Here is a 17,838-nt window from a genome sequence, read left to right on the forward strand (position 1 = left end):
TGCCATCTGTAAGCAGCAGCATCAACTGTGTTCCTTGTCCTCAGCATAAGCTGATACAGTACCTACCTGGTCCAAGTGCCCTTTACAGCTTATTCTTGTATATTAGTTGATTTACCACTGATAATTTCTACTTTTCTTGTTTATCACCGGCACTGTTGCAGGTAACAGCAATATAATTTCAAAGAACAAAGTAGCAAGATAGACTTTTAAAATGTAAAAATCAAAAGCTGCTTCTAAAACTGAGCCCACGACATGGTTTTTTGCAATCCAGCTTCAAGGTTCAAGGGTTATTGTCATAGGTACAAGTATCATGTACAAGTACCATGAAATTCTTCTTTGAGTGCTTCTCCACAGACTATGAACAAAACACACACACAAAAAAAGATAATACTGTACAAAACAAAACAATAAATGATGCTAACAATAACAAATACAGTAACAATAAATAACAGGAAATAAAAATAAATAACAATAGACAGCCGGAGTACTTAAAACTGAGAATACTTAAAGTGACAGTGCAATGTGCCGATGTGCTCGGAGGGAACAGTCCAACTTTAGTTACAAAAGTTTGGTGGCACATGGTGGGTGTTGTATCCAAACTGTATCATTATTAATTTATAACCACATATATATATTCATTTGTGTGTGTTTGTCCGTCCTTGTAGCAATTGCCATGGGTGCGCACCTAGGCGACAGGTGGACAGGTGCCTTCACCTGACAGCTGCCACGCCCACTTCAGGTGAGCGATATCCGCACGGCCGGGTGTGCGCGCTCTACCACACGTGAGAACGCGCGCAGAGAGGGAGCCGCGTGCTGTGTTTTCCGCACCTTCCTGGCCTTCTTTCAAATTCTTCCGTTCTCTACTTGCCTGCTGCGAGACCCTCCACCTATGATCCGTTCTGTGTTATATTTACGTTGTTATTATTGTATACTATTTATGAAGAGGAACACTTGAAGCAGGAAGGGACGAGCACCACGAAATAGTTCGGACACTTGGGTTGGGCTGGAGCACACGCTACACTTGCTGGAGGAGTTTCGTTGCGCAGCTTTTTCTTCTTCACTCACGGTCACCAGCGGGGGGGTCTTAGGACGGTTTGGATTTCGCACCTTCGCACAGCGTCACGTGGAGTCCGACTTCGACTTGCCGAAATGGAGCGAAGCGGCCCCCAGAGGCTCCATGTGAGCGAACCGCCGGGCAGGAGCGAGAAGGAGCGCTCGACGCGCGCTGAGCGCCGGCTTCCCGACGCCGTATTCGGCAAGTTGGCTGCTGACGAAAATGGCTCGATTGCCTCGGTCGACTTCTCGGACTTCTCGGAACCCTCCGAGGGGGTGTCCACGCACACGGACACGTCCTCCTCGGGAGAGCTCGCGCACGCATTGATTGAGGGTCGCGCGCCTGCCTGGGGAGAGTTCGAGGCGCGGATGGACGGCAGGACTGCCTTTCTGGGAAGGTACATCTTAGCAGAGACCCAGTCCGTCACCAGATTTCTTTTCATTCCTTAGCTTAGATGATAAAAATACCAGCAGCTTAATCGCTCAGTCACAGTACATCAAGTGGAGGTGCTTTGCTATTTGTCATTACTGAAGTAGAACAAGAACAACATACTATTATATAGCATACTATTGTATTCATAGAATCTATTATGAACAAATAAAAATATAAACATATAGTCAGAATGAGATGGAAACATTACTTTCATGGGTAGGTTTCATATACTTGAGTGAATTGATTTTTATTGGTTGTTTCTCAAGTGGCCCACTGAGATTTATTGTAGTGTAGCCTACTGTACTTCTGTATTTTAAGCACATGAAGTGGGGCAGCTGGTAGTGTAGTGGACTGGTTTGAATCCCATCTATTGCTGTGGTGTGCTTGAGCAAGGTACTGGCCCTAAATTACTCCAGTAAAATTACCAAGCCATTTAAATTGGTAAGTTGTTGCTGGTAGTGTAACAAGGAATGTTTCTTTGGAGAAATGTGAAGTATATTAATGAAGTAAACTTTTTTTTATTTTTATTTTCTAAGTGGGGGGGTTTAATGGTCTCCTAATTTCTCCCACCGTGTGGTTTTTGATCACACCTCAATGGACATTATAGTGGTGCAAATGACTAATATCAGCACCTCAGGCTATGATGTTCTCTGAGATATTTATGCAGTGTTAATGGTAAATGTGCTTTGTCTGAGTGGTAGATGTTTAACTGTGATTAAGACCTGGGTTTTTGGGTGTCCTTTTTTCATAACTGCTTACATACAGTATCGTTCCGAATAACTTCAAGCTTAGTGTTGGATACACTGTCATGTTATGAAGCAGTGAACATCTTGGGTGTTTATTGCATGGTGTTTGCCATTGAAACTGCATTCTACACCCGCTCCAGGAGTCAGGAGCAGCTGGCAGATCTGTACCAGCAAATCCATTCTTTAGCAGACACCTCCTTGCTCCAGCAGTATGAAGCACTGGTCGAAGCACTGGTGTGTGAGAGCAAGGACCACTTCCTGGAGAGACAGCAGCTGAAGGGTAGCCTGAGAAGGTAAGAAAGTGGGGCAGAAAGGCAGAACTTACTTAATTTTATATTTTATGCACCAGGTTGGAATGAAAAGTTTGAGCAGGTGTTTTAAGTAATGGCTCTCTAGAGTTACAGTCTAGTTGGGTTTTATGTAGGGCAATGAATCACCAGAAACGCATCTGGTTTAATGATCATTGCGGTGTTGTCATATGCTTCAGTTTAAAAAGCTATTATAAAACTGCTCATCTTGGTTCTCAAAAATGAACAGCTTTCTGGAGAATTAAAGGGAAGGGGTCTGGAAATTCAGGGTTGCCCATAAAACTTGTCTGGCCTGCAAACTTACTACTACAATGAGTACTGAACTGGGGCATTCTGTGACAAGAACTGGCAAATCATGAATGAGAAAAGTGCAAAGCTGACCACAGCTTTTTGTGAAATATTAAAACGAAGCTTGTGTAGATTTAAACGGATTGCGTCCGTACTACATGGGCAACCTGGTTTGGGACTGACATGGTCAGGCTGTCATAGAGCACAGAGTACATAACTAGTTGAAAGTTGCTTGCTGAGGTGTTCGCTGGCTGTCAGGATGGAGGAAATGACTTCAGGGCAGCTACCAGAAGTGGAAGAGGACCTGCAGCAGCAGCTCATCTTGGCTGAACTGAAAGTCAGGGAGGAGGTGAGAATCAAAGGTGGAGAAGTTTCGGATTATACTACACTGTTCTTCAAACTCGTTCCAAAGTAATAAGTACCAATTGTAAGAGTAATAATTCTCATTTATGGTCTTATGGATTGTGATTAAATATTTTTGCTTTGAAATAGTCTTAGGATATCAGTTTATGATGGGTTTTTGGGTGTTGTAATTCACAAGATGTGTATAACAGTAGGATTGATAGTATTTTTTTTGTCGCTTGGCAATATAATGGTGACCAGGAGAGAGATTCCAGGACATTCCTTACGGTAGCAACGGTCACCCAGTTCATGCAGTGCACAGCGTTGTACATTTCGCTGATGTGGCTGCCTCAGTTTTCACAAAGACTTCCTTTTAAAGTAGTGTAAATAAATCCTGATGTGTGGATTCCGCAGCAACAGGAGTGGCAGAAACCAGAGTGGACCACTGCTACACTTGAGAGGAGAAAAGAGAGTGAGGCAGCACACCTGCAGTCTGCTGTTGAGAGGCTTAAAAAGGTAAAACCAGTGGTGTCAATTTCTTGTTCAATGAATGGACTCACTAGGTTTTGGGATATTACGACACATTATCCCTTAGGAGTTCCTTTCATAAATGTTGCAATATTGCCAGTGATCACATGGAAGAGCCAAAATGGCATAACAGCACTGCCGTTTTAATGCCGCAACACCAAACTTTTCATAAAAAAACTTGGTAGGTGTGGTTTTGCTCAGAAAATGCCCTTACATTGAGTCACTTGTATGGCAAAATTTACATTTCCAAATGGTTTACAGAAGTAAGTGTGCTGAAGCAGTTCTGCTGTGAGTGCTTGGCTTAGTTTGAAGGGAAAGGAACAACAGGATGCTTAGTACTTAAAGCTGCTGCCTTTGCACCCAAAGGACCCAGGTTCAAATCTCACCACCTGCACTAGTACCCCTGAACAACTGTTCTGCTAAATAACCTGTGGACCACAAGTCCCTCTGTAGAGAAACGCTTAAGGTGTATAATTAAATGTTGACACCTCAATGATTTACTTACAACCTTATTTCTTCGTTTCCTTCCTAAAATAACTCTGACGAAAGTTAGGATTGTAACGTCGTAAGTTGATTTGGAGTCCGCTAAATGAATGAATTTAAGTGAATATGTAAAAATATAAAATGTTTTCAGTACCAAGAGGAGTCTTATAACGGTGATCTGAAACAGGATGCTTACCAAGTAAAAAGTCAAATGCATGAGTTGACACAGGTAAATTGAGAATGAATGTTAAAAAAATGAGAAGCTTGCTTTTGTCACCACCACAATCTATCGCTGGGTTGTTGTCGGTGCTAGCCATAACTGCCTGTTTCTTCCCAGGAAAAGGAGTACCTGCAAAGCTCTCTTACCAAAGCACAACTGAGTATGTCATTTCTACAAACTGAGCTGGACAAGATGAAAAATGAATCTGCAAACCAGAGGCTACCACAGGAATGGTGATTTATTTTTATTGCTTCACAACAGTTCTACATATGACCTTAAATTTTGTAAAAGGGTTTGAGCAATGGGCTTGAAAGTGCTTTAAAGCACAGTTTTCATGGAACTTGAGTCTCTGTTCTTGACCATTATACTACCTTAATATGTTAGATCAGTGTGTTTTTGTTTCCAAAACTGCCATAGAGGTGGAGAGTTTCTCTAATTTGGCATTGACAATGTCCAGCTGAGTTTCCAGTGTTTAGCTTCCTTAGCTTAACTTTCATACAGTTCAGTAGATAAACATCTTCCATAACACTTACAAGGGTCACTTAACCTTCTGAGAATTAAAGCATGAAGGTGTTACTTTAAAAAAGATCTAATTCCTGCTCCAGTGACATCACTGTCCTACAGTGAGTCACTGATATTTTCTCTTGATTGCAAGGTGTTATAAAACTTGACATAAACTTGTCATTTAAATATAATAAATGGATATTAACTGTTTCTCATGGAATAAATCTGCTCTTTTCTTCACTTTTAAAGCTGATGCCAAAGCATTACTCTACTGACCTGTTGTCTTTTAAGGGAAATGAATAGAAAATTGTATGATGGCAGTGATGACTTGCATTCTGCTCTTGCAAATATGAGACCAAATAGCAGAAAGGTAGGTGTCGGTGTGTTTCTCACCATTACTGAAAATGTCGAGACGGAAGCAGTTCTGTTTTGTTTAATCCTTCAAATTCCCTTCCCTGTAGCTGTCCCCCAGACTGGAAAAGTCAAGGCGGATGCCCATTCGACAGAGCACCCTGAAGAATATTAGGTGTGTCTCTATGAAATGTTTGTTTCTGTGTATATGGTCTGTGTCCAGATAAGTGTTAATTTTTACTAACTAATGTTAGCATGTAGAGTAAGCAAGCAGTTTGCTTTGGAACCTCAGATGGTTATTTTAACTCCTATGCCTTGAGAGGTTCCCTTTCTGCTATTCCCATGTGCTTATTTTTAACTGTAAAATATAATAATAATAATAATAATAATACAGTTTACTGCATGCCTCTGTGCTGTTTGCATCATTTCTTCACAGCACAACTTTGTGGAAAGGGCACTTCAGAAACAGTTACATAATTGTACTAAATTATGTACTGTGGGTGCTCATGTGCCAAAAAGCACTCATTTTTCTGAAGTGGCTGGGCAGTGTATCTGTCAGATGTGACTGATTAGGTGGAGAGTACTTTTGGTACCACAGTATGGGTGATGACAATTTCTACTGAACTGCATGGTTCAGTATTTATTGTATAGTGCAGTGTGTTAACTTTACCGTGTACAGTGAAATTTTCTACCTTAAAATTAACTCAACAAAAATCTTAAAAGCATCCATGTTTGTAAATATAGTTGAAAGGCTGCTGTTGGTGCTTATACTGACCAACGCTACCTGCGATGTAATTCTCTGACTGTTATCAGCGGTGCTTCAGATTTTTCAAACATTTGTTGGGTTTCTTTATTATTTATCAGGTGAGCAAAGCCATGGATAAAGAGAATTCACTGTTTAACATTGGAGTAATAGTCAAATGCATTTTCACTGACAGTTTCATAGATGAGGTAGACCTGAGCACTATAGACTCCAGAAACGAAAAGTATTCTCACGTGGCCACCTGGGCTGACAAGTACCTGGACAGTGGAGTATCGCTCACTATGGACCCAGCAACAAACTCTGACGAAGAGTACAGCAGTGATGGTGAAGACCCTAAAGAAACAGTGCACTGCAGTTACTCCTACATGCCCTCAGATGTTGAGGTGGGGACAAAATTATGGTTTTTCTTCATGCCTGTGCTGCCATTTATTTATTTACTTTTTGCCTTTTAATGCTTGCTGTTTCGGGCACAGGACCTAAAATCAGAGGCTACAGTTTCTCTGGCTCCCAGGCAGGATAGCTCCATTGCATCCTCCATACGCAGACGGCTTTCTGCTTTCCATTCTAAGGTAAGTCAGCCATGTCAAAGGACAAGTGATGTTAAGAGCTGAGTGAATCTTGAGCAGTTAGTAGAGTATTGTAACTGTAAAACACAGTTAACATGCTTGGAACAGAAGGCTATTGCTTTATAGCAACAACCTGAATTTCCCCCCCCCCTCTCTTGAATAAAACATGGCATATGACAAGTTTCCCTACCCCCTCTGTGTAAGCACTCTCTTGTGCTGGCAGATTATGTATTCATTGGTCTATGCTGTTACTAAATCTGTTATTCATTTTGGAGTATTCTTCACTCAAAAAAATTCTTAGTCATTAATCTGCTCTTTGGTTCAAGAGAACATGCATCATATACTTAGTTTGTGTGGATAGGTGTGTTACATGTGCACAACTGAACTCCCACCTTTCTTATGCAAGTACTTTTTTTTGTTTTTCTCTTTATTTCCGTATGAATAAGCTTTAAACAATAGGACAAGTCCACAAATGCATCAACTATTTTAATTCACCAGGGGCTGATCTTAGTATTGGTGATTTATTCAATGAATAGTTCACTTGAGGAATTGGGGGAATAAGCATACCAGAATCAGGATCTTCTGTCAAAAAAAAAAAAAGTTAAGGTTGCTGAAGTATATCTTTAGTTCTATTCATGAAATTTCCTTTTTGATATACATACTTAAAACTGCTGAAAAGAAGTTTTTCAGACACCTTCAATGGAAAAATAGTATTGGTTTTATTAGACAATAAAAAGTCTACAGTGCAGTGGCCAGTGAAATGACAGAGCTGACACTGAGTGGTTAAGGTGGCATCAAAACTCTTGTGGCTTCATACGGGAGCCATCGATTCTGAACTCATTATTGCTGTGAAGATGCTGCTGTTTGTATTTCATAGGCTATTCAGAGGAATTGCTTATTTAATGATTTCTAATCATAACAAAGAAGCAGTAAGTAGAAATGGTAAGGTGTAATGGTAACACTTGTAGTTTCAGGAAAAAAAAGTGAATTGCAAGCAAACAGACCTTGCTTAATCATGAAAGCACAACTGACCTAGCTCTGATTTATATAAGGTAACATTCGGATTATTAATTTTTAACTTGGCACACATTTGAACAATGTATTTAAAATAAAGCTTAACTCAGCATTATGTGACTATATGCACCATCTTTACTGGAAAAGGACTGTGTTTGTGTTGACAGCAAGTGGATCCAGGTGTCTATGATCTTGAAGGACCTGCCCCTGTATACAGATTGGTTTTAGCTGGAGATGCCGGATCAGGGAAGTCCAGCTTCCTACTAAGACTGAGCAAGAATGAATTCAGAGATGATATTCCTACAACACTTGGTAAACTAAGCTTTTTTTTAAAATTCATGTGTAATTTTATTAGTCTGTACTGTACAGAAATTGAAAGCATTTTTGTGGATTTCCTTCATACAAAATCATGTACACTGCTTTTTAGGAGTAGATTTCCAGATGAAGAAGATGTTGGTTAATGGGGAGAAAACAAGCCTTCAGATCTGGGACACAGCTGGACAGGAGAGGTACAGTATATCATGTTACACTAAATATAAAAGCACTTGAAGATCCTTACTCAGTCTTCAGCCGATAACTGTCAGATGTGTTCTCCACTTTCTTGTAATAGGTTTCGCAGCATTGCCAGGTCCTATTTTCGTAAAGCCCACGGAGTGCTACTTTTGTACGATGTCACATCCGAAATCAGCTTCCTCAGTGTACGGGAGTGGATGGACCAGATTCAGGCATGTTAGATATAATAATGAAAATGAACTGTCTCTCCACTGCTTAATGTAAGACCCAGTAGGTCAGAAAATGGTTATTGCAATTCCAACCTCCTGATATCCTTGTAGAAAGTGTTTACTGTAGCTTCCTGTATCTTTTGTATCATGCCATCTTATTTTTGGGAAAATTAAGTGTAAAATAAAACTTTACATCCACGTTTCTCTCATAGATGTCATTAGACATGGGGATTCATTTATCAGGTATATACTAAGTTTACAGTAGTTGGTTTGTTTATTTTCTCAGGAGTCCACAGATGAACCAATACCCATGTGTTTAGTTGGGAACAAAGTTGACCTACGTACTGAGCAAGTGGAAGGCACCTGTGTCAGTGCCGCCCATGGGGAGAAGTTGGCGAAGGTGGATTTTCTTATTGTGCTGCATGACATTGAACTAGGTTTGAGAGCTTAAGGACCAGTTTGGACTTATTCAAAACTGATCAATTGTTCTCTTGCAGACCTACAGTGCACTTTTCTGTGAAACAAGTGCCAAAGAAGGAACCAATGTAGTTGAAGCTGTCCTTCACCTTGCAAGGTATAAGAAATCCTCTAGCCCTTTGTTCTTCAGCTGGTTTAAGTGCACTAAACATGAAGCTTGGCTCAGAAAACATGAGGGTAGCCCCTACTGAACATTATATAAAATACAGTAAAAGCCCATTTTAAATGGCCTGTGAAAGTCAGTCCACTAATCATGATTCCCCCATTTGTATTTTATTAAAAGGGAGGTGAAAAAGAATGCAAGACTGAGGCAGAAGTCTGAACCATGGATGAGGGTGAAGTTGAGCATGGCAGATGGGAAGAAGGCCATCAGCAACTGCTGTGGAGTGTAGATGGATAAAGTGATTCCTCCTATGGAAGGAATTTCATTACAGTTACAGGATCCAACATTTCAAGACTTTAAAATTGCTGTACAATGTTTTTACTGTTTTCTAACTTAAATTTATGGGTCTATTTTTTTTAAACTCTGTAAACCTTGCTTCTATTTTAAGGCTACTGTCGATGAATCCTAGTTGAAAGATCATTCTGAAATGCTAAATTTAAAGAATATTCAATGAAATACATTTGTTACAAGTCAAAGGACAATCATAGCCATTTTGCTGGTTAATATTTTGAACATTGCTCACAACTAGGCATGTATTTTACAGAGGTTATCTGACTGAATTTTATATGTATATACATCTGTACTGTACAAGTTAATATAAATTTGTCTTAAATAAAATATTTTAATATCAGCAATTTTTGCACTTTTTATCCACCCTTAAGAGTGACTTCTTGAGACTTCTACATTGGACACTTGTAAACAAGCCTTTTGTCATTCTTGCTGTCCTTTGACTTCCTCTATGTCCCAGTCCTCTGCTACCTTGATCTTGTCTTCTCTAGAAGCTGTGATTGTCCTATCCTCTCCATGAGCCTGCTTCATGTTTCTGACCATTTACTCATCTCTTTCCAGTCCTTGCTGCTAACTCATCTTCTGCCTCTGCACCTGTTAGCTGCAATAAAAAAAGGAACCACCTCTATATACAGCTACTCACATAGTGTATGCAGTCTCAATGGTAGTCAATAAACTGACTGTACTTCAAGAATTGCGTGTCTGCATCTTTGTCTCTTGGTTTAATGCATGTTTTCTCTGACTTGTAGGTTGCTTTGGAGAAAAACTGCCAAACAAGTCTAAAATGTAAGTTCCCAGTGTGCCAGGTGGAGTCATAGTTTGATCTAGTAGCCTTGTTCTTATCCAGTTTCATTCTTTCTTTCTTCAGTTGTAGCTCCCTGGGGCTTATTACGTACCCGCCGGTTACACAATGTCATTCAGGTTACGTATCAGTCAGTTGATATTTGCTAGTAGCTGTTTGCTGAAAGAGATGTAAATGCGAGGTTTTATGCTATTCTTTCAAAGATGGACGTATGGAAATCCTTTCCAAGGAAAGGTCCGGATGTAATGACAGTTAATACACGTGATGTATATTTGTGCAATATATACAAGCAATTATCAGACATTAAAAACTATGCAATCAAGATGCGTACCCTGAACTGATACAGTAGTAGTTACCCTGCTGTAACTGGGTAAATAATCAGAAGTAGTTGTGTGCAAACCAAAAATCGCAAGCGACAGAGCTAATCTATCAGACCGTGTATCGTTTTTTTTTTTTTTTACTGTAAATGACATTTAAACTTTTTTTCCTAACTTTTTTTTTTTTTTTTTTTTTTTTTTTCCCCAAAAAAAATCTCCGTCAGAACGGTTTTGATCATTTTGATAATTTCACTGAAATTTTCAGCTGTGACTAGGGAGTAGCGATTACCACGGAAAAGAAAGGCTCTAAATAGCCAATATTCTCGGTTTTCGTTCAGACACCTTGACTTCATGAAGCTGGACTTGAAATCTAAACTTCAAGCCCTTTAAAAACTGCGTTGGGTAAATGGTATGCATCAACACAGACATCATTGATTACAGGAAGTAATTTCTCACCTTCGTCCGCCACAAATAAAGTTCCCCAGTACAACAAGGGCTCCACGCCATTTCACTTACAAAGTTACAATGATGTATAAATTAATATATTTAAGTAAATATATGAATTGAGAACAGAATGCTAAAATAAAAAGGACTGAGCATTTAAAATTAATTCTATCTCAGCAAAGAAATGAGGAGTAATAAGCTGAAATTGTTTTAGCAGGTTTCTAAAACTATGTTCGCAGACTATTAACTAGAAAAAGAATAAGGCAGGGAACAAAAGTCTAACTGGGCTCTAGCTGATTATCCGCACCATTATATGTAGGGAATCTGCCTGACATTCAGTGGATCATTTGTGTTTCCCCCCGAGTCTACGTACGTGACAGGACTCATTAAGTAAGCTTCAGTTGATCGATTTTAAAAAAAAGAAAAAAAACTGATTCAGCAAAACACAGAAACACGTCAAACAAGCCAAAGGTATCGTGTTTGGTTTTATTTCCAATTTCAAATTTCCCAGGTGTCCACCAACGGGGAAATGTTTCAACAAGTTTTAAGTTGTCGGTTTGTAACAAACTTTCTCCTGCCCTAGCTATGGACTCTTACATCAAGTTGGTAAATCAAAGTCAGGGGAGGGATCGTGTTTTCAGGTGAGCTCGCTGCCATGATGATGTAGCTACCTGCCTCCACCATTCTCATAAACAAAAGAAAAGCAGCTGCTTCATCATGTTTCGCAAATCGTCCGTCACTGCTTTGCTGGCTGGTGGTAGAAGTTGCGCTATGCCTATGGCTACTTAAAAACTACAGTACTGGTGCGGTTGGCCAAGCTCACGCATGTGCTCCTTTGCCGCAGAGCAACGCAGTACGCTTGTGCGCTTCTCCGACACCTGCTCAGAAATCATGCAGCCAGGAGAGAAGTGCTGGAAAAGCTGCGACGTGTGGAATCCAACATGAGTTCGGGGAGAAAACGTGAGTATTGATATTGTAGCGCGCGCTACGCTCTAGGTTCGGATGAATGGGCCGAAGAAAGACGCACGGACACCGCGCTCATTACAAGCGGTTATTGGAACACAAGGAATGAACAGCCGCCGGCCCTCGGTATTCGCGAGGGACTGGGGCGCAGCCCTCTCCCGACTCCAAACATTCCTGAATAATTTTTTTTTAACACGTAGTCTTCACTTTTTTCTGTCTCTTGGCATCACTTTTTCCTGAAGCTTTAGGTGCACTACGCTTTGGACCCATGACTACAGTTCAAAGTTTCTTGCACGAAGTTCACGGCACAATCTGGGCGGCGCGGTGGTACAGCGAGTGGCGCTGCTGTCTCTCAGCGCCTGGGTGGTGCGAGAGGACGTGGGTTTGATCCCCGCTTAGTCTGTGTGGGGTTTGCATGTTCTCCCCGTGTCTGCGTGGGTTTCCTCCCACACGGTCCAACAACATGCTGTTCAAATTCCCCAGTCACAGTGTATGGATTGAATGTGTATCTAGCAGTGTAAGTCAAGTGGTGAATAAGGTGTGTAGGCTGATAACGCTATAGAGTTCATTGGAAGTCGCTTTGGAGAAAGAGTCTGCTAAATAAATAAATGTAAATTGCTGCGAGAAACGCGAGATCAAACGGCCACTTCGGTCACTGCGAAAGAAACACGTGACTGATGTAGCTGCTGAGAGAGTCACGCGGCGACCACCAATCGCGTAGATCCCGAAATTCTGTACCGTACGTTGAGCTTTTAAAAATCTTTTCTATAAATCACGAATTTCTGTATAATCAATAGGAACATGTAATACTGTATACCCTATCCGATATCCTATGCTTTCATGATTTACTGAACGTTTTAAGTTTTTACATGATTTTGCTTTGCGTCGTCTACTGCAGTTTTTCGTATTCATTGGGCAGCAAATCTTAAATATCTTTAATACACTTTCGTACTGTATACACTGATAACCAGCTGGTTTTATCAATTGCTGAACGTTTCTTTACATTTTGTAGCCTGCTAACCTCTTCTGCGAGGTCGCCAAAAAGTCCCCAAAAAATTCCCATTTAATTAGTCTAGAGCAACTCGCGAATAATCAAATTTGCCAGTATGAAACTCGCGAATTGGAGGGCCGACGGTTATGCTCTCGATGGAAGACCCTGTTTCCTCAAAGACCAGCTTCCCAGTTTGCTTAGTGCTCGTCAGGCTTTTTCATTCGCCAACACAGTCAACGCCTTATTCCCCAAGAGTAAAATTCCATTTTACCCACAATTCAACTGTTTGCAATAAGATCATTTTCCCGCTCAAACTCGCAGTAACTGGGTCGTTACAGTATGAATGGTGACAGCGATTGAGGACTGATTAAGTAAACAGAATAACATAATTCTCTGCTTGTTTAATGATATTTGCAGGAAATCCGTTGTTTGCAACAACTCCATCTTTCATTGCCATTGTTTCTTTGTGCAATGTGCAGCCTCTTTAAGTTCTTGCTTCTTGGTCAGGTTTTCTCTCCTCAGATGGGTGACTTACATTTATTCAGATAGCTGACACTTTTCTTCAAAGCATCTTACATTCTTAATCTCGCTACAATTATTTATGCATTAGTACAGCTGGGTAAGTACCTTGCTCTAGGGTACTTCACCCAGAGGTGGGATTTGAAGCAGCAACACTAACCACTATGCTACCAGCTGTACCCTAATTGATTTGGCCAATTTAAAATGTTCTGATAAACATCCAAGTTTTAAGTTTTTTTTTTTTTTTTTTTTTTTTTTTTTTTTTTTTTTTTTTTTTTTTTTTTTTTTTTTGGCTGTCCTGCTGCATTTGAAATCAATATCTGTTTTTATATATAGTTTTTTTCAGTGCTGCCAGCTTCATTTTTTTAAGCAATAAAAAAAAAAAAAAACAACCATGCATTCCCAAACTGATACTACCTCCACCATGAATGAATGAACAAAACTTTATTAATCCCAGAAAGAAATTTGCTTCAACTACAGCAGCATACAATATACAACATACATACACGCATGCAACGTGTCTGGCTCCGATGTGGTGGAATGACCTCCCCCTCTCACTTAGAACTGTTGAATCTCTACATTTAAGAAGAATCTCAAAACATACCTCTTTTGGACTCACTTCTCCCTTGATGTCATAAATGTTCGATAACCGTGTGGGTGTTCACTATGCTTCTTTTTTTAATAACACTTTAACTGAAAACCCTATATGGAGCTTCTGGTGTAATGTATACCAGTTCATCTGGTGGTTTTTGACAAATTGACTTTACTCAAGAATCATGTGTCTGCATCCAAATCTCTCCTTCTGTTGATGTCAAGAACTTTTGTATTGTTCTTTGAGATGTACTTTGCTTTTGAGAAGTGTCTGCTAAATGAGTAAATGTGAATATAGGTACATTTTGTGCATACATAGCTAAACATACTATTTAGTGAGTCAAATAAGTTTTTTTTTTAAAAAAAAAAGTGCATGAATACACAAACATATTTAAATGCAAGACAGGAGGAATGGATTGAATTGAGATGATGAATAAAGTAAGTTGGTGCAGGGTGTGATAGGGTACAGAGAAAGCTCACTACCTTGTCATTAAGAGGTCATTGACCTGGCAGCATGAGGACTTATTGTCGAGCCTGATGGCTGCTGGTAGAAATTACCTCCAGTAGCTCCTTGGAACACCACAACTTGACCAGTCTGTTGCTGAAAGTGTTGTTTTACTACAGTGGCATGCAGAGGTTGTGAGTCATTGTCCATGATGGACTGGAGTTTGTTCAGAGTCCATCTTTGTGTGACCTCCACCAAAGAGTCCAGATTTGCTGCCAGGGTGGAGTCAAATTTCCTGATTAACTTACTTACTGAGTCTGCTGATATCTCCTGTGGTAATGCTGCTGCTCCAGCATTCTACTATAAAAAAGACTGCACCAACTACAACAAACTGGTAAAACATCAGCATCAAGGACCTGAGCCACTTTATAAAGTAAAGGTGACTGTCCATTTTTGTACCGAGCATCTCTGCTGTATGTCCACTCCAGCCTGTTGTCCAGGTGCACTCCCAGGTACTTGTATTTCCCCACCATCTCCACTTCCATTCTCTCAGTCTTTGCAGGGCATACAGAACTTTAGGGCCTCCTGAAGTCCACCACCACCTCGTTTTTTTTTTTTTTTTTTTTTTTTTTCCTTCCTCCTTTCAATATTGAACTGTTCCTGGTTCAGTTTACACCACTCAAGTTATTCACGAGGTTTCTGGACTTGTTCTCCTACCTTTTGCTGATGGACCTAACAATTGCTGTGTCATCTGATAACTTGTCCAGTCTGAGAACTTCTTCAGATGACACAGCTTGGTGTTGTACAGGAGGGATGCAGAAGTGGGACAGATGTTCTTTGGAGGTGCAGTAAGGCATGAAGGGTAGAGAGACTGGGATAACAGAGGAGATTTCCATGGAGAGTAATGGTGTAGACAGAGGTGAAGCTGAGGGAGAGGATATCCAGAAGTGATGGGTAGGGACTTTGGTAAAGTGCATTGCTCTAAGGTATGAGGTTGTGGACTGTAGAACTGCTAAGCTGAGGGCCCTTTGTCCAACCTTTTCTGTGAAGTGTGTTGGTAGTGGTACTTTAGATTTGCACCTCCACACTAGAGAAATTTTTCTATACAAACTTCCTGAGTACTCAGTGATTATTGGCTATTTTGAACTCTTGGACCAATACTCAGGGCACGTTATGTATAATTTTCCAGTGCATGCAGCAAGATATCAAAAACATGTCTTATTAGGTTATAGAAGCATATACATATATCCTTGAAGGCATTCTAATCTGTTGTCTAAAGCTCTATATGTTATTGCTCAAATGCACCATAGTCAAGGGTCTCAAACCAGTTTTCAACAGGTTCTGTGTGTTTGGTGTCAAATTAATTCCTTCCCTGGTTTAAGAAGTCAGTTTTAGTGCACCTGTACTCTTTATACAGACTCTTTAAAAACATTGAAATACATTTTCTGAATACGTAGAAGTGCAATATTCAGAAATCGTTTTTTTTTTTTTTTTATTTATTTAAAGAAATGTATGTAAATTACTGAATGAATTTAATGAACATATGTAGGATGTTATAATAAAAAGTGCATAAATAAAATTGGCCCGATGGATTTTAGTTTGGGATCCATAGAGTGCGAAGTATCCAAAGTGTGATGTTGTTAACATGGTGACAGCTTCTCTCACAGTCCCCATTTCTGTTCTGTCTCAGTGTTCAGACTAGGGAATACAGTGAGCTCCATCAGTGCTGTCAAGCAGACGATGCATCTCTCTGACCCCATGCTGCAGTTATGCTTGACGTCCACCCACCTCATCCGTGCCCTATACTTTGTCTGTGATAACATCCTTTGGGCCCAAAGTGTGGGGCTCCTTCACAGCATCAACAAGGAATGCTGGAGTCGTGCTGCATCCCGCTGCTACCTCATCTCACTGGTTCTAAGCTTGGCACGGGATGTGTATTTTTTTGCTCAAGTAACAGCATGGGCTGCACAGATGATGGAGCACCAGAAGAAGCCCCTGCAGCCAAAGAGCAAGGCTGGAGAGGCAGCTTGCTACCCCCTCCTTGGGTCTTGTATTCCAGCTCTCATTTACAAAGGATTGAAGAATAACCCACCACTCATCCTGGATGCACTGAAGAACATTTGTGATCTCTTCATCCCACTGGACACACTGGGCATTTATGAGACCAGTCCTGGCATGGTGGGCCTGTGTGGTCTCCTGTCCTCTTTCATAGGAATACTTACATTGCTGAAGCCCAACCTGAAGCTGACACCTTAATATAAAACTTTTCAGTTTAGTGGAATGGCTGCTAAAGTACATAGTCAAACACTGTGGTGACATACACTACTGTACCTTCAAGAGTTACTGGGTACCCTTTACTGCTTAAAAGGAAAAAGTGTTATTAATGGAAACTGTTCATTTTCAAAAATAGATTTTTTTTTTAGTAAATATAATTGATACACAACAGTAATAATTATAAGAATTCAGTGGTTGTAATGTTTGAATAGTAAGGGTGAAAAAACCATTTGCTGTAGCCTTTAAAAAAAAAAAAAAAATCACTCATATGGATGTGTAGATTTAAAAGAAGTTTATTTTTAGTTGATTGATGTAGAAAATATCCACAGCTGGACTAAATTAGATTAAAAGGTCTGCATTCTTTGCACATGCTTCAATCCAGGGCAGCTTGAATATTTAATGGGGAATATTTTACTCACAGGGACACCAGTCTTGGTTTACTTATACACTGTATTGTTGATTAATTTGAAAGTGCTACAGAATGCACTGTACTAAACCAACAAGTAGAAGGTAATTTCTGCATTGGTGATGGTGCTGTAAATATTCAGCGAAAAAATTTTCGATATAAAAAAACTGACAAGACATGCACAGTAGCAGCATCTATTAAACAACAGCATTCTACATTTTATTGTGGGCTTGTGTGTGTGTGTATATATAAATACACATACATGGGTTTTTCTAGAAAATTAATGAAATATAGTTTTTTTTTTTTTTTTTTTTTTTCTTTTTTTTCAAATAGGTGAAATAATTTGGATTAGTTTTACAAAAATATTTTCCATGGCTTTGCTTGTAGTACAATCAGTTTTGTTGGGTTATTTTTGTATTTATCAAGAAGGGTGGTAGAAGTGTAGTGTACTGGGATCCTGGTAGTAAATAGTGATGCAAACAATTGTCTTCCTCAGTGGATGTGCATCTTCACAGAAAAAAAATATTAATGTAAAAAAAATACTGCAGTACATTTTGCACCCATTCTCTACATAAGGTCTCATACAATTAAAAATCCTTACAGCTGCTTATAAGAACATATACAGTACCATTGTCTGATATAATGACAACGTGTTGTGTCTTTGCCAATATTGCGTAAAGAACATATATGGAAATTAAATGACAGCATGTGGCTAAAAATGTACTGAATTGTGAGGTCAACAGTTTTAGCCATATGCTGTTCTTTAATTTCAATATATGTTCTTTGCGGAATAGTGGCAAAAACGCAACAAATTGTTATTGTGATTTCCCATGACAC

At 39.8% G+C, this 17,838-nt stretch overlaps 2 protein-coding genes across 2 annotated transcripts; both read left to right on the forward strand.

The window, feature by feature from the left end:
- Positions 1-929: 929 nt before the first annotated feature.
- Positions 930-9,374, forward strand: LOC108926588 (ras and EF-hand domain-containing protein-like). Its single transcript, XM_018739337.2, has 15 exons — positions 930-1,451; positions 2,373-2,525; positions 3,087-3,177; positions 3,585-3,686; positions 4,519-4,634; positions 5,197-5,275; positions 5,367-5,431; positions 6,195-6,402; positions 6,493-6,588; positions 7,767-7,911; positions 8,027-8,108; positions 8,210-8,324; positions 8,608-8,721; positions 8,819-8,895; positions 9,082-9,374. The coding sequence occupies exons 1-15, from the start codon at positions 1,150-1,152 to the stop codon at positions 9,188-9,190; spliced, it is 1,854 nt and encodes a 617-aa protein (XP_018594853.2). The 5' UTR covers positions 930-1,149; the 3' UTR covers positions 9,191-9,374.
- Positions 9,375-10,950: 1,576 nt separating this feature from the next.
- On the forward strand, positions 10,951-16,725 carry pex11a (peroxisomal biogenesis factor 11 alpha). The gene is made up of 4 exons (XM_018739398.2): positions 10,951-11,283; positions 11,396-11,453; positions 11,657-11,772; positions 16,012-16,725. The coding sequence occupies exons 2-4, from the start codon at positions 11,398-11,400 to the stop codon at positions 16,575-16,577; spliced, it is 738 nt and encodes a 245-aa protein (XP_018594914.1). The 5' UTR covers positions 10,951-11,283; positions 11,396-11,397; the 3' UTR covers positions 16,578-16,725.
- Positions 16,726-17,838: the final 1,113 nt, after the last annotated feature.

This window comes from Scleropages formosus, chromosome 7 (assembly GCF_900964775.1).
Source record: "Scleropages formosus chromosome 7, fSclFor1.1, whole genome shotgun sequence".
Classification (NCBI taxonomy): domain Eukaryota; kingdom Metazoa; phylum Chordata; class Actinopteri; order Osteoglossiformes; family Osteoglossidae; genus Scleropages; species Scleropages formosus.

Excerpts from the sequence above, each read along its gene's own strand:
- pex11a (XM_018739398.2), top strand. The coding sequence starts at position 11,398 with ATGGACTCTTACATCAAGTTGGTAAATCAAAGTCAGGGGAGGGATCGT. Across the intron at positions 11,454-11,656 it reads GGGAGGGATCGTGTTTTCAG|AGCAACGCAGTACGCTTGTG; the intron begins GTGAGCTCGCTG and ends CCTTTGCCGCAG. Across the intron at positions 11,773-16,011 it reads CATGAGTTCGGGGAGAAAAC|TGTTCAGACTAGGGAATACA; the intron begins GTGAGTATTGAT and ends GTTCTGTCTCAG.
- LOC108926588 (XM_018739337.2), top strand. The coding sequence starts at position 1,150 with ATGGAGCGAAGCGGCCCCCAGAGGCTCCATGTGAGCGAACCGCCGGGC. Across the intron at positions 4,635-5,196 it reads CAGAGGCTACCACAGGAATG|GGAAATGAATAGAAAATTGT; the intron begins GTGATTTATTTT and ends TTGTCTTTTAAG. Across the intron at positions 5,432-6,194 it reads AGCACCCTGAAGAATATTAG|TTTCATAGATGAGGTAGACC; the intron begins GTGTGTCTCTAT and ends TTTCACTGACAG.